Genomic DNA, 17,797 nt, shown 5'->3' on the forward strand with positions numbered 1-17,797 from the left:
AGTCCTCCTGAAGTTCATGCATGCAATCTCCAATCTCATAAACTTATTTAGAAATTAGGGTAAGCAATCTCCAAATATAACGAATAGAGCTACAATGGATGAATTAACAGTATTTAGGAGGGGGATGGCATGCTGTAAGTCAATTCCAAATCACTACACTATGAACTCTTGTTAGGTATTCAATGTACCTATACTTGTAAAGGAGACATACCAAATTCTCCCCCCCAAACCCCAACCCCACCCCCGAAAAAAAAGAAGAAGAAGAAGAAGAAGAAGGGCCTAAATTTGGATAAATTTTAGTAACAGAGAACTACCCAAATCTGCATATTCATTCACCTATTTTATCCACATTCGAGTTAGTATAGATACAAAAACATACTTATTATTTTCTCTAAATTTCATCATATATTTGGAGAGGTATGCTTTTAGAAAAATGAAAATGTTAACGGCTCCACCAAAATGAACTAAATATTAGAAACATTGACAAAAGGGTGTTCAGTGCAGCCAGTCACATGGAATTGACTTCATTGTAGCCAATTCCCATTGAAACGTTATTGTCATTACGTTTTTTTCTTTCCTAGAAAGAGATTGATTTTCATATAATATTTCCAAGACACCCATATTAAGCGATGGCTATCATGAAAATAAACTTTTTTTTCTAAAATTCATGATAATTGCCATTATTTTCCTCTTCCATATACATATATATATATATAAATCAACTGTGCTTAACATTTGTTGTAACGGCAATTAAAATGAAAGCAGACATCATAAAAAATAAGAGTAGAAAAAAATTGACAAAACCAATATTTGTTAACGTAGTTCAGACACAATGATCCTACGTCTATTAAGCCTCACCCAATGATTAATTTTATTCAACAATCGTCGAAATCACATATTGACTTAAGTTCAATTTACCCTTACATAAAGAAGTAATTGCAATCCCAATACCAACCCTGATTGTCACAAATAACTCATTCAAATACCTTACAATACATCCAATAAACTCTCCAAAGAATACCTAAAAAAGTGTCACAAAATAACCACAAGAACGTAACAAAGTTGTTGAAAAAGACACTCCAAAACTACTATTGGTGTGCAAAAAAAAACAACCTATTTATAAGCCTCTTCATGTGGTCAATTAAAAATATTTTGATAGGATTTAAACTCTTATTTAAAAGCTAAAATTATTCCGTTAATTATCTTGAGTATTTATCATATAAAAGTCTTAATAAATCAGTCTTCCAACTGCTCCAAAACTCTTTTAAATAAATCTGATAATTATCCCTAAAAAATAACATATTAAGACTTCCATGCTTATCTAATCACCCCAAGCAATTCGGTTGGGAGTCTTAGCACCCTAGCAGGCCCATGCTTCTAGTTTTATCAAATATGCCACATCGAAGTGGATCGTACTCAGCACAAACGCAACTTATTTAAGGGCCAAGACACAACATGAGCAATAACAGCTTTCCCAACAATCTCCCTCAAGGCATTTTGACAAAACCATGCAACAAATGGTTAGCCCACAATCCAAATAAACCACATAGCAAGGGCATTAGAATATGTCTCCCCCTAAGAGATAGATCCACACTTGACTGCACACTCTCCCTATCAATATACTTGTTCATCACATAATTAATTAAACATGCACCCAATGTCACAAATATGCAATAAAAAATTATCATTTAAAAAAATCAACATCAACTCTCCCTTTGACAAAGAGAAAATGTAACAACCATAATCAAGAATAAAACATTTAATTTGCTGCTATCATATTCTTCCCCTTTTTGGCAAAAATGCCAAAAGTGTAATCATAAGTGAAATCACAGTAGACAAAATCGCCAAATCAACATTCTTACTCCCTCTTACCCTATTTATCCCCTATCAGCTTCTTTAATGTTGTTTAGAGGGGATGAGATAAAATACTACTTTATCAACAAGAGGAGTTGTAGCTTGTGGAACAACATAGTCTTTTCCACGAAACTTAGGTGATATTTCTCCAATCCTCAATAAATCTTTAATATGGTCATCATGAGTTGCAACATGTGTTTCACATGAGCATCAATTAAATGTTGATCTTCATTACTCAAATGTGTTTGATCATTCCTTACCCAAATCTGCCTACGATGTGGTTTTCTTGTTCCATTCATTATTCTAAAAAGTTTTGTAACTAAGTTGAACTTCTTCTAATCTTGCATAATTCTATAACACTGGGGTCTAATATGTCCATCTTTCCTACAATAATTACATACAATCTTTCTAAAGTTTTTATTCTCTACCTCATGAAGAAAAGAAGAACCCGCATATTTAACTTTAACAAAAATTGGAAGAGCAATAAGTTTGTTACCTTTATATTGATGTAACCAAGTCCTTTATGGCTTGGTTCAATTCTCTTTAAAGTCAAAATTTCATCAAGATTCTCACTTTGGCCTCCAAACTTCTTCAAGACAACCTTTGTATAATCAAGATTCTTTTCTTGGACCACAATTTCAAGCTTTTCTTTTTCCCCTTTAAAGAGAATAATTTCTTCCCTTAAGGAATTATTCAATTGGCACAATATCTCCAATTTCTTTAACATATGGCTATAAGCATCCTCCAAAGATTTAAAAGGAACATCATAATTATCTGAATCTTCAGAATCTGTTGGAATACGATTTGGAATAGTAGTAGTAAAAGCAACATAGTTGCTCACATATTCATTTACATCAAAACTTTATTCATCACTCCAAGTGACTCTGAGTGACTTCTCGTTAGTATTAGCACATTCTGATTATAAGTGACTAAATCCCTTGTATTTATAGCATAGAACATCTTTCTTCATTGTCTCACTGATATCTACTTTAGTTCCCTTTTTAGCGAACCTCATCATGCTTTTTGTGAGCAAAGCTAATTGCTTTTTGATCTCATCAATGTCCTCCACTATCTGTTTCACTATTGGGATAGTCTTTTGAGCATTGGATACTATGTCATTTGGCAAACTCAACTTGTCATGTTTTGCTTCATTTATATTCAACTCAAATGTTTGGAGTAAGCCTATTAACTCGTCCAGCTTGAGAGCGGTAATACCTTTGGCCTCCTCTATTGTTGTGACTTTAATGGCAAATCGTTCTGGTAAAGACATCAACACTTTGTGTACCAATTTATCATTAGAAAAACACTCATCAAGACAGAAAGCCTCGTTAAAAATCTCATATAATCTTGCATAAAACTCAAAGATAATTTTATTTTCAAATATTTTCAAATATTTTAACCTGATTGTTAAAATCTAAAGTTTTGACATGTGTACAACATCATTTCCTTCATGTGGTTTTTCAATATTTTTTATCCTTCCTTAGCATACTCACATATAGAAATGACTTTAAGTTGGTTTAGGTCAACTCCACTGAAAATAACATTTAGGGCTTTTGAATTTCCATGAGAAGCCCTTCTTTTTGCATCAATGTATTTGCTTCTTTCTTTAGGGAGTATAGTGCCATAAAAAATAGTTACAATGGGTTGAGTCCACCTATCTTCAATAGCTTCCTAATCTGCTTCATTGACAGACATAATGAAAGCTCTCGTATGAGCTTTATAATAAGCATAGTTTGCTAAACCAAGTAGTAATGGGGGTCGAGTAATCAAACTACCTTCCTTCATAGATTCCATGGCCACAAATCGAACAAAGGATTACCTTCAAATAACTTTTGAAGCTTTCTCTAATACCAATTGAAAAATAATTAGTCTATGGAAATGATAAATCAACTTTACTTAACATTCGTTGTAACGATAGTTAGAACAGAAACATACAACGTTAAAAATAAGAGCAGAAAAGAATCAATACAACTGCTCTTTGTTAATGCAATTTAGACACAACGATTCTTCATCTGCGAAGTCTCGGCCAGTGAATGATTTTATTCAACAATCATTTGGATCACCTATTGGCTTAAGCTCAATCTACCCTTACACAAAAAAATAAATTGCAACCCTCACACCGACCCCAATTGTCACAAATCATTCACCCAAGTGACTCACAGTACAATTAATAAACTCTTTAAAGAATACCTAAAAGAGTGTCACAAAAATAACCACAAGAACAGAACAAAATTGTCGACAAAGACATTCCAAAACTACTCTTGATTGTGACAGAAAACAACCTAATTATAGTCATCTTCACGTGGTCAATCAATAATGTTTTGATAGGCTCCTAGTTAAAATTTGAAATTATTCTATTAATTATCCTGAGTATTTATCACATAAAAGTCTTAATAAATCAATCTCCTAATTGCTCCAAAACTTTCTTGAATAAATATAATATTTCTCTCTAAAAAATAACATTTTAATTATAATATTTTTATACTTATCCAATCACCCCAAGCAAAAAAGTTGAGAGTTTTAGGACCCTAGTCGACCCATGCTTTTAGTTTTGTCAAATATATCACATTCAAGTAGATCGAACTTAGTACAAACAAAACATATTTAAAACCCAAATGGATAATCTATGCATAGAAAAAATTTGGTTATAATACAACATGGGATGAGCAACAACTTTCTTGACATTTTCAAATTAATATATATTTCTTTGACAAAATAAATTTGACATTTCATATGCACGTACGTATGTTATGTATTAATCACACTATTATTTTATAAAAGATAAAATTGAGTCATCGCATTGATAGATGATTTTTTTTTTTTTCGTTTTTATATTATTTTAGTTGATAGAAAATAAGTTTTTTTTTTAATAAAAGGAAGGAAATTACAAATGAAACTTAAAAAGAAAAAAAAAAGCATCACAAATTCTAGTAGAGTGAGTTCCATTGCATCATTCGACAGAAAATAAAAGTGTTCTAGCATTAGCTAACCTACTGAAAACGATCTTTTTGTCCATGCCTAGAAATCATTAATACTGTCAAATCAACTGTTTAAATAATATTCTTAAAATTTGACCTAACTATTTGTAGTTCTTTCTTATGAAATGAGTACATGACAAATACAAAGAATACACAGTATAAATGTATAAAAGTTTATATAAAAAGAATTATTAACTAATTTGATTTATTTGCCAAAAAAAAATTCAAATTTTGTTGACACACTTGAACATTAATTTCTTGCAAATTAAGTTAGATTACTTACAAATCAAGTAAAGTTACGTTCTATAGTTGAGGCATTAATCACATCATGATCCTTACGAAAAGATTATCTTATGCTAAATTTTAGTCTTAGTTTATAGAAAAGTGACTAGACTATGACTCTTATGTAAACAAAGCTTAAGTAATATATAAACTTAAGTCTTGTCTAGGTTTAAAGATACCGAGAAACCGAGAGAATTCGAGAAAGCATAAATTTGTAGTTAGGAATGTGTATGTATGCATTGTTTTTGTAAGCAATCAAGAGATTTGCAAAACTAAGCTTTCAAGGGGAAAGCTTAGTGGTGAGTAATTTAGTCTTTATACAACGGTGAGTTCACTAAATCAGTGAGTGTTAGGACTTAAATCATTAGTTATACGGTGAGAAAGATAATGGATCATTGCTTTGAATAAGATCCCCTAGACATAGACTAAGGTCAAACTACATAAACAATCTCAATGTTATTCTTTATTTTTTGTGCACTTTTGATTGTTTGACAAAACACGCTAGCGAACAAATATAAATATAAATATTTATATTAAATACAAGATCTAAACAAATAATATAAACAAATATTTATATTTTTGTAAAAACACTAGATCTAAACAAAACAAATTAAATAAATATTTAAAACATCATATCTGAAAAATAATTAAATAAACAAGATCTTGGAGAGAAAAAGAAAAGGATTTTCGCGTTGTGCACCCCCAACCCCAATGGATATAGATTTACACCCCTCTATGCATGTAAGAGAGCATTAATTTAGTCATTCAATAATTATTAAGTTGGTTTATATATATATATATATATACAAGTTTCACATTTGATTTCTAATCAATATGGGATTAATGCTTTTCATTTTCCTCAACATAATTCACAAGTAGCTTACTTTAAGTGTCAATTTCTCATTTATTACTCAATCATTTTGAGTATATGATATCTCATTGTAAAGGTCTTATGGGGTAGAACATAAAATCATAATCTTATTATTCAAAACTCCTCATTTACCAATTAAAAATATGCCTCAAAGATTCTAAAAATTATATTTTTCCAACATTGATTCCGTGATAAACCGTGATCAAAGTTCTAAACACTATTGTAGCCGTAGTTTCTGTTTGGAAAGCAACTTACCCTCATTTTTACAAATTTTATATGATTATTTAATACCTAAACACAATTAACACATGAATATATATATGAATTACCAAGATTTTTTTTTTACAAATAGATTAAGTAGATAACGTGTATAATTTATAGTCAAAATTAATGTTGTCTTTTAGTTGTGGAAACAAACAAATACAATAAATTGAGCATTTATGTCGGGGACCCTTGACTAGGATTTTCTGTTTTTTGAATAAAACAGCGATGCTTGAATGTGCTTTAGGTGTTACTCATGGTATTTTTAATTTGGCCACAGAAAGGATAAAGTTAAATTATATGGTTATATTTTGGTTTAGATACGTCTAAAAATTGAGTTGCTCACAATTTATACTCATTTTGGATTCCACTTACACATTTCTTATTTTAAACTTCCTCTAATTTAGATTACAATTTAATAAATCAAAACTATTCTTATTTTAAATTGTTAAGGATTTCCAACTTTTCTTCTTACAAAACTACCCTTTTCTTAAAATAGTTAAATTTTATGTATATCTATTTACATTTTATCTTTTCCTATAACAAATGCAAACAATATATCTATTTATTTCATTATAAAATTTATTGGTTAAATTAATATCACAAGTTAATCAATTTTTTTAAAATATATTTTTTATTTTATATTCATATAAAACATTTAAAAAAATTAAAATTCACTACTTAAAATAAACATGACCCAAAGTAGTGAAATTTTACATATGATTCGTACACATGAAATTCAATTAATGAATATTTTTTTATATAAATTTTCTTTCTTTCATATAAATATAAAATAATTTAGTCTTTTTGTAATAAAAGTAATAATGAAAGGGATTTGAGTTAACGGCACAGCACGCCCATTTGTCATCATATTTGTTGTTTGTTAGCCAGTGTGGTGGATGGGACAGTTTAGTTCACTGACCAAACCTAAGGGGAAAGAAAAGCCAAAATTCCATGTTCCAAGTCTTCAAGACCTCCAAAGTTGTGGGACATGAGAAATTGAGCAACTTAAAGTTATTTTAGAAAAGATTCGTATATTAAAGTAGAAATGAATGTTATGATAGCAAATGGGCTGAGCTAACCACTTATCTCTGGGCTGCCATCTATAACTCCAAATAAATCTGAGAATAGATGAGGTGTTTGGTCTTTTTATTTTGTTTAATGTAAAGATGGGATGCCAAATCCCTTTTTACCAAAACTTGTTTTATCTCTTCTATTCTATGTTTGTAATGCTAATAATGGAATGACAAAAACCTTTATTAGTTTTTTCATGCAAAATGCATTGAACCTTTCGCTATTTCCCCCATTCTCTTTCTACAAGGTTAGGTTATAGTCCTTAAATCATAACACTTTACTGTTATTATTGCTACAAAAGCAGCTAAATTTATAAAATATTATAATTCTTAACTAATATATACTTTAATTTAATAAATGGGAGCAAAAGATTGCTAGGTCTATTACATAATTTCTTTTATTCTATAAAATATTACACTTCAAAAAGTAAGATTATTTATTTATTTATTTTGCATGAGATTTTGGAGATTGTCAAAATCATTTTTATTTTGAAAAACGGAGGTCGACTTTAAAATGAAAATAGAGCCGCCACCAATCCTTTTTATTTTGGTGTGATCGGGTCACCTTGTGATCGATCATTTTAATAAAGCATTTCGGTTTATTAAAACAACGTTTTTGGTCTACGAAAAACTAGAAAACGGATTCGGGAATCAGTTACGCGCGAGGAAGGATTAGCACCCTCGCAACGCCCAAAATTGGTACCGTATTGATCAATTAACATCCTAATGTTTAAAATTTGAAAAAAAAAATTAAAATACAATTCCTTTAAAACGTTTGGATAACTTGAATTGGATATTGAGATTCTCTCGCTTAGAATGAATAAAATATCATATCCAGCACGATAGGACACAACATTTCAAACTCTCGATACAAGATAATCTTATAATTTTCAAAACTCATGCATTTGAAATTTCAAAAGGATATTTGGCTATCTGGTCAAACGGTAAGTCGAAACCCAGCACGATTGGGCACGATTTCTCGAATTTTCAAACACAAAATATTGCCTCAAATTTAAGAAAACATGGATGAAACTTCAAAAGGATATTTAGTTATTCGGCCAAACGGAAAATCGAAACCCAACACATTAGGACACGATTTCTCGAATTTCTAAACACGAAATATTTCCTTGTTTTGAGAGATTTTTTAAATGAGGGTGATTATAAAAGCGATGAAGTACATTTATTTGGTTTATATAAAAAAATGAAATGGACAATTTAAGATGCCAAAGTAAGCAAGCTCGATCATAAATCAATACACAGAAATCCAAAAGCAAAGTAACTAATATGGAACATGTACATAGTTACACCATTTATCAACGATATTACAAAGGTGCAGATATGTAAGTTAAAACACACAAAAACAAACAATAAACAAACGAACAATACATAAAATAAACTATATGTATACAGACAAACAATACATGCAAAACTTTAAAAATTAATTATAAAATAAATAAAAATAATTAATGCATAAAATACAAAATATTGATCTATCTAAATTAATAATATACATATAATGAAAAACTTATTATAAATATATGTATAGAAATAATTATATAAAACATTTGAAATAAACAAAATACATCATAAAATAACTTTAAAAGGCATAAATTATATTTATAGATTTAAAAGGAAATGTATAATCACAAATAGATTTAAAAGAAAATACATAAAATAATATAAAATCAACAATATATACAAAAAAAATGTACAACAATTCAAAGCTGATGATATAGGAAACATTTACATATATATAAGTGTAAAAATAATTTTGTAACGAAACAATATAAATGATATACAAAACAATATATATATATATATATACGAATAAATAATATACACAAAATACAAATAGCTTAATATATAATATATATAAAATAATAATATAATATTTAAAGAATGTTCATAAAAGAGAAAAATATATAAAATATATAATAAAGCGAATGAAAATATACAAAAGAAAATAACAACAAAAAAATTAAAATAAGGTGGAATCAATTAATAAAATGTTAAAATAATATGAAAAGGGGAAAATGAATGAATTATAAAGAATATAAAAACATGAATTTTAAAAGAAGTCAATGGAAATAAAAACAAAATTAAGGGAAAATTTGTAAACAAATAGAATTTCTAAAGCGTAGACAAGGACTAGAATGAAATACGACCAAATGAATAGGGATTTAAAATACAAATATTCCAACTCACAAAAGTCAGTATTTAAATGAGGAGCAAATTGAAACGATGCGCAAATCCTTCGAAATAAAAACCATTATTCAATCACTGTTTTTTATGTTCGTATTCAGTATCTTCTCTCCTTTTCTCCAAAAAAAACTCCCCCATTTACAATAGTTTTGAATGGCTTTTATAACTAAAATTTACAACTGATTCCTCTTTCTTTTTGCTGGCAAGTGGGGTGATGGAGTTGGTGAGGTGGTTTAGTGGTCAGTTTAGTGGGGTGTTGGAGTTAGTGAGATAATTTAGTGGAGTGCTAATTGGACAGTTGGTGTTTTGGGCTTTTCTTGTTGGGCCTGGGCAAAATTTGGGCTCTACAGAGATAATAGAGTTTTATCTACTTTTACTGCACATTTGCAAAAATTACCTTATTTTCAAAATTTCATACAAAAATTAATAAATAATCTATTCCAAGTGTCAATTGTACATCCCAACTCTAACATTAGTTGCAATTCAATTTGCAATAAAAAAGTTGTGCAACTTGACATATATGTTGACACATCTTTGATAGTAAAATCTTGTTTTAATTCCTACATCTCCTCAAGTAAAGTCATTATGTGAAAGTTTTATGTGTGTTGTGTTTTAATACATGAAGAGATTTCATTTCTAAACAAGTTTATTTTTTGGTTAAATATATGTTCACATTGATTAAAGGATTGCAAACTTAGAGTGTCTATTTAAAAGGAGGATTGCTCATTTAATGATGTACGATTGAGAGAGAGCATTTGTTTTTTCATTTTCATAAACTTATTTTTAGTGCATTTATCTTATATACAAATTATGTTCATGTTTTGTTTGTGACTAAGTTTTTTCGAGAAAAATTTTGGTGAGAAAAGTGATTTCAATTTGTGTATATGAGTGAAATTACAACTTGATGAATAAATTGAACTTAAATCACATATTTTACCACAAATTAATAGTAAATTACTCCGTGGGCAAACCAATTCCATGCCCATCTCTAATTTTACTGTTTTAGTTGTTCGTGACCACTTCCAACTTAACATTTCTATGTCATTTCTATTTCTATTTAACACAACTAATTTCAATGTTTTCACATCCACTACTTTTTTATTACTTTTTTTTAATTTAATATTATAGCAAACATATAATAATTTATTCATAATCATACTCTTAGTATCATAATTTGTAATATTATACATAAATACTAAAATATTCATAAAAATGTGGTTTTAGTATATATAATACATACTTAAGAGATAAAATTATAATTTAAAAAAAGTGTGACTAAGTAGAGCTAGAAGTGTTCATGGGCGGGTCAAGGGGCTCAACTAAAAATCATGCTCATTTATTGGGCTCTGGTCAGGCCGGGCCCAAATAATGGGCCTAAAATTTGTCCAAGCCCGACCGGATAAAAATACTAAAACCCGGTCCGCCCGCCAGTATTAATTTTTTATATCATTTTAAATATATATAATACATCAAAATATAAAAATATCAAAATAAATATTTCCAACAAATTAAAAATAAATTTTAAAAAATATGTAGACTTAAATAACACTAAGATAAATGTAACTTAACTAGCAAATGCTTCTAAAATAATAAAAAATTAACAAATGCCTTTAAAATAATAAGAAATTAACAATAAAATAAATTTTATACAATATCCAAACAATAACAACAAAATAATAGCAACATAATAGTAAAATGGTAGCAAAATAGAGAGAAAACAACAACAAAATAACATTCAAAAATAAAAAAAAATATGTAAATTTTTTTTGTCCTTTAGTGATTCAGGCCGGGCCGGGCCGGGGCTAAAAATACCTTACTCGAGGCCCAGCTCATTTTTTAGACGGGTCTTATTTTTTTGTCCAAGCCCATTTTTCGGGCCTATATTTTTGGCTACTTCTTTTTTTCTTTTTCTTTTTGGAAAAAAAGTTAGGGCCCAAATATTATTTTGGACATATTGGTCCTAAACTCCAAATTTTGTTCAGGCTTCAGCCCTACAACCCCGCAATACTGGCACCCAACAGAATTCTCACTTTATGGCTACAATGGATATAATTAGGATTAGTATTTGATACAACATGAAGTTTCTTTAGATAGTGACTTAATTATTAGGATTTTTTAGTTATTTAATTAAAAATTATAAAATAATCATTTAATTATTTGATTTTTTTTCTTTTTATCACTTAGTAACGAGAAGATAACATGATGGTTTTAAAATTTGTATAATAATAACTTTAACCCTTAACATTTATTTATCGTGTCAATTTAATATTGATTCTAAAATAGTCATTTAGTAACTCTTAGCCATTTACACATTATATAATATAGTCTTTTTGTAGTTTAACTTTTCATTGTGAGTTGTGACATTGAGGATTAATTTTAAAAGAATGAGAAAAGATGAAAAATATCTTGATTTTTTTGTTTTTAATTTTTCTTTTTTTAAATCAAATTTAGCTGAATTTAATTTCTTTTAAATAAAAGGATCACAAAGAAAAACAAAGTACACATAAAGACCAAATTACACAATGTGTTAATATTAAGAGTTATATATATTTTTAGAATCAAGACTAAATTGATACAATATATAAATGTTGAGAGTTAAAGTTATTATTATGTCAAATTTAAAACAATCATGTCATTTTTCTGTTAATCATTTAACGGTTGGTGACCAAAATGATAAAATAAATAATTGAATAACCATTTTATAATTTTTCATATTTAAATGATATATTAGATAAATATCAATATAGGTTATCCAATTTTTTAAGTCCTAGGCATGTTAAACCCGTATGTAACGGTTAAGTTCACTGTTTCATTTAACCCAATATAGGCTTAATTTTGTTAAGAAATCACCAGATTTTATTTCACTTTGTTTAACTAATTCAATGCGCACCGTTTAGTTCACTTTGTTTTATTTCTCTAGTTTTATTTTTGTCCCGTAACAAATGCTGCCCTCCAAAAGAAGATCATTGTCCTCAAGGATCATAGTGAGAATAAGTAGCATACAGCTGTTGCAGTGGTTCAATCCTGTGTTCACTCTATTCTTGTTGTTGCCGAAAGTTGACCTGGGCAAGCATAACCTTAATCTAGCTTCCTATGAGTGTCTCATGCTCAAGCAATGCGTTGGCAAGTGCATTATGTTCTTTCCTGTGGGTGGTGAGAATGGTTTTTGTATTGTCATAAGCCCTCTCTAGCAACTCCCTCACTTCTTTCTCGATAAAAAGCCTAATCTAAGTGCTTATGCTCCTACCGTTGTATTGTCATAAGCCCCACTTCTTTACTCATGCCATACCTTGTAACCATTCTTCGAGCTAGATTAGTCGCATTCTTAAGATCAGACTGTGCACCAGAAGTAACTTCATTTTCCCCAAAGATAAGCTCTTCTACAACCCGTCCTCCCATAGCAACATCAAGCCTTGCAAGCATTTGCTTTCGAGAGAAGCTTGTTTTATCCTTTTTAGGCAACTGGGACACCATGCTGAGAGCCATTCATCGAGGGACCATTGTTACTTTGTGAAAAAGAAGTGCTTCATTAGTATGGATTGCAACAAGGGCATGGCCAGCTTTATGGAAAGCTGTCAATTTTGGTAACTCCTCAGAATTACAGCTGACTTGCGTTCACTTCCCAATATGATCTTATGTTTTGCATATTCTAGATCGGCCATTGTAACTGCTTTGGCACCATCCATTGCAGCCTTTACAGCAGCAATATTGATCAAATTTGCTAGATCAACAACAAAGAATCCAATAGTACCTCCAGCAATAATCATTAAATCAACATCCTCGGCCTTCAAGACCTTTGACATGTGGGATTCCATAATCTGCCTTCGCTGTCCAAGTCCTTTACTGATCCCTCTATCTTCAGCAAGTGCACCAATATCAAAAATCAACAATAAGCCAAGTGCAAGACTACGAAAAATACGACACAATTGATCTTTAAAATTTCCTAATTCTGAAGACACCATGTGGATAGGAGCACTAGTAGTTCCTAGGTAACTATTTTTTACAGGTTTTCCTATATTTCGGAGAGCTGAAAGTCCCCCCTTTACTCTCTGTCTCTTGCTGAACGAGATATACCTTTTTGTAATGTCTTAAGCAACTCACTTTCATCTAGCATATTAACTTTGACTAATGCCTTAACGTACTCGAAAAGTGTAAAATGATTAGAATACGAAACATGACTAATCTATTTTACTAGAGAAAGTGAGAGACGTTAGATTTAGTGGGTTAAGTGTAATATTTTCGTCAATATACACTTGTAATTATTTTCGAATAGATTGGTTAATAAACAAAATTCATTGATTACATTAATATACTTTGTATAATTATCCTTACATGATTTTTGAATGCAAAGCAAAATAGAAACAAATATTATTCATTAATTATCTAAATGTTTAACTAATACTAATTAGAACATCAATTCACTTAGGCTGATTTAACGCAACAGATAAGCACATCGACCATAATAATATTGTTATGCTTGCATTCTCTCTCTGAGTTGTCTACTTAAGTGAAAATATTAGGCACCACAATTACATGAACATGAAATGTAATTAAAAATATATAAATATTTCAAAATTAATATAATAAGCATATCAAAAATATAAAATACTTCAAATACAATTACAGATCAAATGCAGAATACAGAATACAGAATGGATGCACGGATTTTGCAGTGTTTGTTTTGCATTAGAATTTAGCAAAGGAAATAACAAAGAATATGAGTAAAGTTTCTCCATTGCAACTGAACTATCATTTAGACTTTAGAGCGTAGACTTGAGAATTTGAGGAATGGGAAAAGGGAAGTGAAGCTGAAGAAGAAAAAACCACAACTTGAATGGCATTTAAAGAATATGAAACCAAAATCCCACAAATATTTGGTGAGGAATAGTTTTCAGTAAAGGCAGCTATTTATTCTGCAAAAATAGTCACTGATAGTCCCCTTTATGAGACTCCTTGGGTATGCCCACTTCCTCTTTTCTTTTCTTGAGATTCCGATATTAAACTTATTGAGAATCACAGAGTCAATATAGGTTGACTCATTTCTTACCTAGATGGGGTTTGTACAGGATTTGTTTGACGAGTATTTGGAGGATAAACCCAGAGTTTTCAATGCCATGTTTCCTCACAAACATAGTATCCAACAGCTTTATGAGGTAATTTGCTTCTTTTTTTCTTTTTTTTTTCTAATTTGAGTTTAGTTTAGTTTAGTTGATTAAATTCTAAATGCTTGCAGTTGTTGAGTTGAGGAGTACAGAAGATTTCAATTGTATCATCATTTACCTACACCATCAACAATTATAGAGATTTCAGATATTGAAACAGCTAGAAATCAGTTTGGTATAATTTGGATTGAACATATAGTGCAGGATGAATGGAGGATTAAGATGATGCCCTTAAAGGTGGTGGCCCTAAAGGTGTGGCAAGTAATTGACTTTAGGTTGAAATGCAAATACCCACTCCAAGTTCCATCGGATATCACAAAACTTCTTGAGGTTCAGTTGGTAAGCAAATATGTGAATCAAACAAATTAGCTTTTGTATAATCCCACAATCAAACCAGGTTGTCACTGTGTGTCTACTTATAGCCAAGGTATTCATGTTTTTCAGCATCTAATCCACTTTTCAAAGCTTTACCTCCTTGGGTTTCAAACCATAGCATTTCCTTTACCGAGAGTCTTTTTACCTTCACTCACAACTACCAATTGAACTAATATTGTTTTTGCTTTGAAATAAGGGAGATGCACCATTGGATGGAAAAATCTTGAAACCTAATCATAACACTTTTTCATGTAAACCATATTAATATTCACTGTGAATTAACAAAGCTTGATTAACTTCCATATTAATATGCATGGGTCATCAATCACTCCAAGTGATCATTACACTTTGCATGTACACCATTTCTTCATCCCTTATATATATATATGTAATCCAAAGGTGAAGTGCTGTTGCAGACAAGATGTGAACTACAAGGGCTTGACAAAGTAATTGACTCATCATCGCATTTCGCACTTGGTGTGAAAGCAAGATTATACCCTGATAGAAGAGGCAACAAAAGCCGGATTAGGGGTGACTGTGAGATCAACATTAGGCTTGTTTTTCCGCCCACTTTCACTTTCATACCGGGTGGCGCCATTCGCGACATTCTTGTCAAAGGGGTAAGTCAGTAAGTACGATTGGTTATGAAAGTTTTTAAATTCATGAATAACTTTTTAATGTACTTGAAAACTAACCTGCATGGTGATAGTTAGTTAATTGCCAACTATTTATTCTCTTATCTTATTTTAATATTCTCATTTCACCGTATCATATACATATACATATGTTGGTGGCTTTTTAGTTCACAAATGCTCAACAATGGCTAATTTCAGAGAAATGTGGTATTGAAAGGTAATGGCAGAGATAGGTGAAAGGATAAAGGTGGGTGCTGATGATAGCTTGCTTGCAGATTATAGAAATTTCAGAAAAGAGAGATCAGATAACCGCCGGAACTACTTCACCAAAATTTAAAAACAACGTATAAAAAAATGGAGATGCGGGGGATCGAACCCCGTGCCTCTCGCATGCAAAGCGAGCGCTCTACCATTTGAGCTACATCCCCTGCGGCTTTGCTTAAAAGTATAATTCTTAGCAAATATGGTAGTACTTGATGTTGCTTTAACTTCTAGTAGTGGATTGAACCATAACTATAACAATAAAATATATTTGTACACTTCAATTTCAGATTTAAACTCTGGAGTTTTTCTTTTGCTAACAAAGGAAATTCTGGACGATTTTATTCTTTATAAATATATGAAAAACGATTTATTTATATTAGTATAAAATCATATTTTTATATGATTAATATTTTAATAATTTAACCGTTAAATTTATCAATATAATTATATTTATCATACATGTAAATTTTTAAATCAATTTAAAATTTTTATCATGCCAACTTATATAAAGATGTTTGAAAATTTGTCAATATTTATAGAGTTTGAATAAATATATTAAACTTATCAAATAAATTTACTAAATATTTTAATAAGTGTTTGAGCAAATATATTAAATTATAAAATAGTTTAGTTTCAACCTTCAAAATTTAATCATTTTCAATCTCTAAATTTAATAAATTTTCTATTATATAAATATTAGAGTAAATTATGTTTATGGTCACCTTAAAATAGAATTTGTCTTATTTTAATTTTTTCTTAATTTAGTCACTTTAATTAAAAAAATCATGTGAAATAATCACTGCTGTTAAAATTTTCGTTTTTCCACTAACAGCACTATCAACCACAGTCTCCTCAACAGCAAATTCCTCTCCATTCTCGTTTCATCGACAACCCAAACTTATCCTTCAACTCCCACATCACTGCCGCTTCAACGCCAGTACCAATGTTGATCCGAGCACATTGACGATAAATTTCTCGTTAATAAATTGTTTGGTGAACAAAGGACATGTTATTACCGATAGACTTGCGGAAACAACTTCTATCATCAAGTTCCATCCACAGAGCACTTTCGAATTCCATTCAAGCTTGGAATAACACTTTTATACAATTTCGTTAATAATTTAGTTACTTTCGAATTTAGTTACTAAATTGTAATTCATTTTAATTTAATAAGCAAAACGAGATCATATCTATAATTTAGTTACTAATTATAAAATTTTATACAAGCGAAAATAAGTAGCAAGATTGCAGTAAGAAAATAACAAGAACACTGTCATTAACTTTGTAACTGTTTTGAACCTCTACAAATAATAGGTTACCAAAACAAAGTCGGACTAAAATTGGTTCAATTGGAGATGCGGGGGATCGAACCCCGTGCCTCTCGCATGCAAAGCGAGCGCTCTACCATTTGAGCTACATCCCCTGCTGTTTAATACTGTTAAGTTAATTTTATAAATAATATTAAATCATTTCGGTTCAAGGCCAATCTCCGTAGAGTAGTTGGGACGGTTGACAAAATATCATTCCCTGGGCTGCCTTGAAAGTATTTAAAAAGTTGTTTTTATCAAAATTAAAATATTATTTACAAAGAATCAGAAAATTAAATTTATTAAAAAACTATTACTAAACTCAATTTCAACGGATTACACAAGCTATATTATTCCCATGTTTTTTTCAATAAATTTATCCTAAATTAATAATACCTAATGTTACTTATTATATCAAATTTTAAAATTTAAAAAATATAAAAACTTAAAATGATTCAACTGGATGATTATACACGGCAAACATAACAGGAAGATCCAGGTATCTTCCTTGGGGGTGTTGATATTATTGCACA

At 29.9% G+C, this 17,797-nt stretch overlaps 1 protein-coding gene, 2 non-coding genes and 1 pseudogene across 3 annotated transcripts; 1 reads left to right on the plus strand and 3 right to left on the minus strand.

The window, feature by feature from the left end:
- Nucleotides 1-12,556: 12,556 nt before the first annotated feature.
- Nucleotides 12,557-13,483, minus strand: LOC108471665 (ATP-dependent zinc metalloprotease FTSH 4, mitochondrial-like; annotated as a pseudogene).
- A 690-nt stretch (nucleotides 13,484-14,173) lies between these two features.
- Nucleotides 14,174-16,030, plus strand: LOC108471666 (uncharacterized). Its single transcript, XM_053020895.1, has 6 exons — nucleotides 14,174-14,195; nucleotides 14,417-14,478; nucleotides 14,588-14,674; nucleotides 14,771-15,022; nucleotides 15,475-15,678; nucleotides 15,911-16,030. Exons 1-6 carry the CDS (start codon nucleotides 14,174-14,176, stop codon nucleotides 16,028-16,030), a joined length of 747 nt encoding a protein of 248 aa, XP_052876855.1.
- Nucleotides 16,031-16,048: 18 nt separating this feature from the next.
- On the minus strand, nucleotides 16,049-16,121 carry TRNAA-UGC (transfer RNA alanine (anticodon UGC)). Its single transcript has one exon. It is a non-coding gene; the product is annotated as a tRNA-Ala (tRNA).
- Nucleotides 16,122-17,307: 1,186 nt separating this feature from the next.
- TRNAA-UGC (transfer RNA alanine (anticodon UGC)) lies at nucleotides 17,308-17,380 on the minus strand. The gene has a single exon. It is a non-coding gene; the product is annotated as a tRNA-Ala (tRNA).
- Nucleotides 17,381-17,797: the final 417 nt, after the last annotated feature.

The sequence above is a fragment of the Gossypium arboreum genome, chromosome 11 (assembly GCF_025698485.1).
Source record: "Gossypium arboreum isolate Shixiya-1 chromosome 11, ASM2569848v2, whole genome shotgun sequence".
NCBI lineage: Eukaryota > Viridiplantae > Streptophyta > Magnoliopsida > Malvales > Malvaceae > Gossypium > Gossypium arboreum.

Excerpts from the sequence above, each read along its gene's own strand:
- LOC108471666 (XM_053020895.1), top strand. The coding sequence starts at position 14,174 with ATGGATGCACGGATTTTGCAGT. Across the intron at positions 14,196-14,416 it reads GGATGCACGGATTTTGCAGT|TAAAGGCAGCTATTTATTCT; the intron begins GTTTGTTTTGCA and ends AATAGTTTTCAG. Across the intron at positions 15,023-15,474 it reads AACTTCTTGAGGTTCAGTTG|ACAAGATGTGAACTACAAGG; the intron begins GTAAGCAAATAT and ends GTGCTGTTGCAG.